The sequence below is a fragment of the Medicago truncatula genome, chromosome 1, assembly GCF_003473485.1.
Source record: "Medicago truncatula cultivar Jemalong A17 chromosome 1, MtrunA17r5.0-ANR, whole genome shotgun sequence".
NCBI lineage: Eukaryota > Viridiplantae > Streptophyta > Magnoliopsida > Fabales > Fabaceae > Medicago > Medicago truncatula.
In genome coordinates, this window is record NC_053042.1 from 33,080,771 (window position 1) to 33,084,169 (window position 3,399).

The 3,399-nt window shown below is 33.3% G+C and overlaps 1 protein-coding gene across 1 annotated transcript; it reads left to right on the plus strand.

Moving 5' to 3' along the window:
- The first annotated feature begins 1,268 nt into the window (after positions 1-1,268).
- LOC25484091 (protein SODIUM POTASSIUM ROOT DEFECTIVE 2) lies at positions 1,269-3,399 on the plus strand. Its single transcript, XM_013612846.3, has 3 exons — positions 1,269-2,281; positions 2,674-2,749; positions 2,939-3,399. The coding sequence occupies exons 1-3, from the start codon at positions 1,727-1,729 to the stop codon at positions 3,091-3,093; spliced, it is 786 nt and encodes a 261-aa protein (XP_013468300.1). The 5' UTR covers positions 1,269-1,726; the 3' UTR covers positions 3,094-3,399.

Sequence of the window (3,399 nt, forward strand, 5' to 3'; positions counted from 1 at the left end):
TTTTTGTAGAGTCTTGCCTCTCGATTTGACAAGTTCAGGAACAATTTTATGATAAAACAAAATACAAAAATTGTCATATAGGAATGGCATTTAACAAAAGAATATCTGCGATTGGAAAGCAATCATCAAAGCGAGAAACTAAATAAAAAAGTTATTCATGATTATTCACCTATTAATTCGATAACGATTAAATTAACAAAGAGCATAAAGAATATAAACAATTAGCTAAATCGAAATAAACATCTATTGCATAATCAAATGAGAATTAAATTACAATCAAGGAGGGTTAACCAAATCCTAGTATAAAAAGTTTAGCAAACACAAACATGGAAAACGATACAATTGCATACGTTGATAATAGCCATTGAAGCTTCACTATCTTGTTCCCAATGATGAATCTTCAATTTTTGATGCATTCACATTGTTTATGCCCTTCTTTGTACGTATATCCCAATGTCCAAAGATACTTGGAGTTTAATATAAAACCCGTTAATTCAGAGTTCGGTCGAAGATAAATAAAGTTTGGACAAGAATTATTTTACACAAGAATCGATCTAAGGTTGCCTCAAACAATTCATCATTGATGAAGTTCATTAAGCACTTGAAACCAATTGCTTGGTTTAACTATGTTGACAAATTCTCGGCTCTTATAATTTTTTTATTGGAAAGAATCAATACCATGACTTTTTTTTGGCACAAACAATACCATGGCTATTTTACCACTAGAAAAAAATATACAGGTTAATTAACAATTCACCACTAAACTTTTAGAATAACCGTGATAGTTTAACTTTGTGTACTCATCATATATCATTTTCATTATTTAAAGCAAAAGAAATGTTTGTTATATCCCATAAAAGATCATCTTATTTTGTTGTGTCTTTAACGTAAACTTGGTAATTCTACAATCTCTATTCCCACCCTTTTAATAATCTGCCAAAACATCAATAACGATATGGTCATCAAGGACATTCATCCACTTCATTGCAAACTTGTCAAATTTTGCATTGATTCGTTTTTATGGCATTTGTTTCCAATACACGTGCATCATTCCTATTGCCATGATAAAACCATTGACAACTATATGAACAACCTTAATTTGTTGATATTTTTTTGGTATGTTATTTATGGTTGAGGTCCCCACTACAAACCGAGTGACAAAGGGATCTTGGATGTTATACTATTAAATCACTGTTCCAAACTTTTTTACACTTTATTACATTTAAATTTTCTCAAATTTGATATATAGCTTTGGCAAAATTTAAACCTTTTTATCTACTCTAAGTTGAAACAAACACACTAATGCAAGTTTCCACTTCACTGTCAAGTTTCAACACCTTATGTTTCTACTATACCCTTAAATACCTCCCTCAATTATTATTTTTCTAATTTTCACGTCCAAAACAACCAAACACATTTATAACCAATCGGTGTTGACCTATGAAGCACGGACACTCTTCGGATTAGGCGTGTTCCGGTGTCGGACACTTGTAATTACACTGCATTATCTATTTTTTTCAAATTATTAGCTGTGTCGGCGTATCAGTGTCAGTGTCCGTGTCGTATCTGTGTCCGTATCCATGCTTCATAGATGTCAACCAAGCTTTTATTTTGTACTACTTAGGCAGTAGTTTTTTCCTCTTTATATCAGAACCTTCTCTCTGTGCTAGCTACCTATAGATTCTTTTAAGAAGCACTAAATTTCTTTGTTTTTGTTATCCAAAAGATGAAAAGAATGGATATCTTCTGTGCTTCACAAGCCTCAACAGCAATATGTCTTAGCATGGAACAAGCTTCATGCTCCTCTTCAAATACCATTCAACTTGGAGGCAAAGTCATTGATCGCCACAACCCTATTATCAATGATTCAAGAAGAAGCACTTCCAAGACTATCACTGCTCCATGTTCTTCTTCTCAGCTACCTATTGACCCCAAGAAGAAAACCACTTCTTCTTCTTCTTCTTCCAAGCCAATTGGACAGAACATGAAAAATGGAGCTAAAGTTTATGAGCAAAAGAAGAAAAGCACAGAGGAAAATGTCACTAACAGTTACTCTTCTAAGACGATTGATTCCATTCTGAAAAGGAGATTGGTTAAGCCAAATTCTGACTCAATTACTCCACATGGTTCAACTAGATCTTTGCTCAGCGACACAACTTTTTTAGATGGCTCTTCAGATTATGATTCTAGCTTGGTATTAACTAAGGTTGATGATAAAAAGGATCAAGTTGTTGGTCAAAATGAAGCCAACCCTGCATCGAAATCGGGCTCCTCAAGCCAGGTTAGTTTTCTTTTCTCGTAGCATCAACACTTTAAATTGAAGGTGTGTCTAGTATCCAACACATGTCGGACACATTTGACACTCGTGGTTACATTCTCTCAAATTATTACTGTGTCAATGAGAAGTGGCAATGTCGTGTCCAGTGTCAATGCTTCATACGTTTTTTTTTTGGCACTTGTTTAGGATTTTCCAATCTTAATTTTCTGCATTTATTGCTTTCTAAGGGCTCTCTAATTTTAAATTTATGATATGCTTCGTGAATATAACTAAGCAAGTTTGGAAGCATATATTTGTAGAATAACCATGACTAGTTTTATGAAGCGAATTGAATTGGACCGTTGTCCACAACTTGAATGTTCAATAATTGATGATTTGAGTAAATATTTGAGCAGGTTGTGGTATTGAGGGTTTCTTTGCATTGCAAAGGGTGTGAAGGGAAGCTGAGGAAACACATCTCTAAAATGCAAGGTAAGGACTCGATTATGTACATTTAAAAAATGTATTTAAACGCACTAATTGATCTCGATCATCGATTTAAAACTATCTTTAAATAATCTTTCACTGTTCAATTTAAGATCGAACGGTCAATAAATATGTCACGCATTTACGGATTGGAATTCAAATATGAGATTTTAATGTTGTTGATTTTATTGGCAGGAGTTACCTCCTTCAACATAGATTTTGCTGCAAAGAAGGTGACAATAGTTGGGGATGTGACTCCATTTAGTGTGTTGGCAAGCATATCAAAGGTGAAGAATGCACAATTTTGGCCATCACTTGGATCTGACACCAAAGAAACCAAATTCATCTAATTAGGAAGAAAGTTGAATATTTATGGCATTGATGTACCCTTTAATATTAATTTATCAATTTAATTATTGTAATTTTTAAATGCAGATTTTAGCAAGGGTTACTCTGTCTTTGAAAGCAGTTAGGGGGTGGTGGTAGAGTAAAATCATGAAATTTACATGCATTTTTTATTCATGCTTGATTCTAATATGTAATAGTATTTTGTTTTTGTTTCTTGAAAAAAAAGAATGCACATAGTGTCACAAGTCACAAGAGTTATATTTTTCGAGGTGACACGACAAAATAGCACGATAATATTGTTTTTGGCA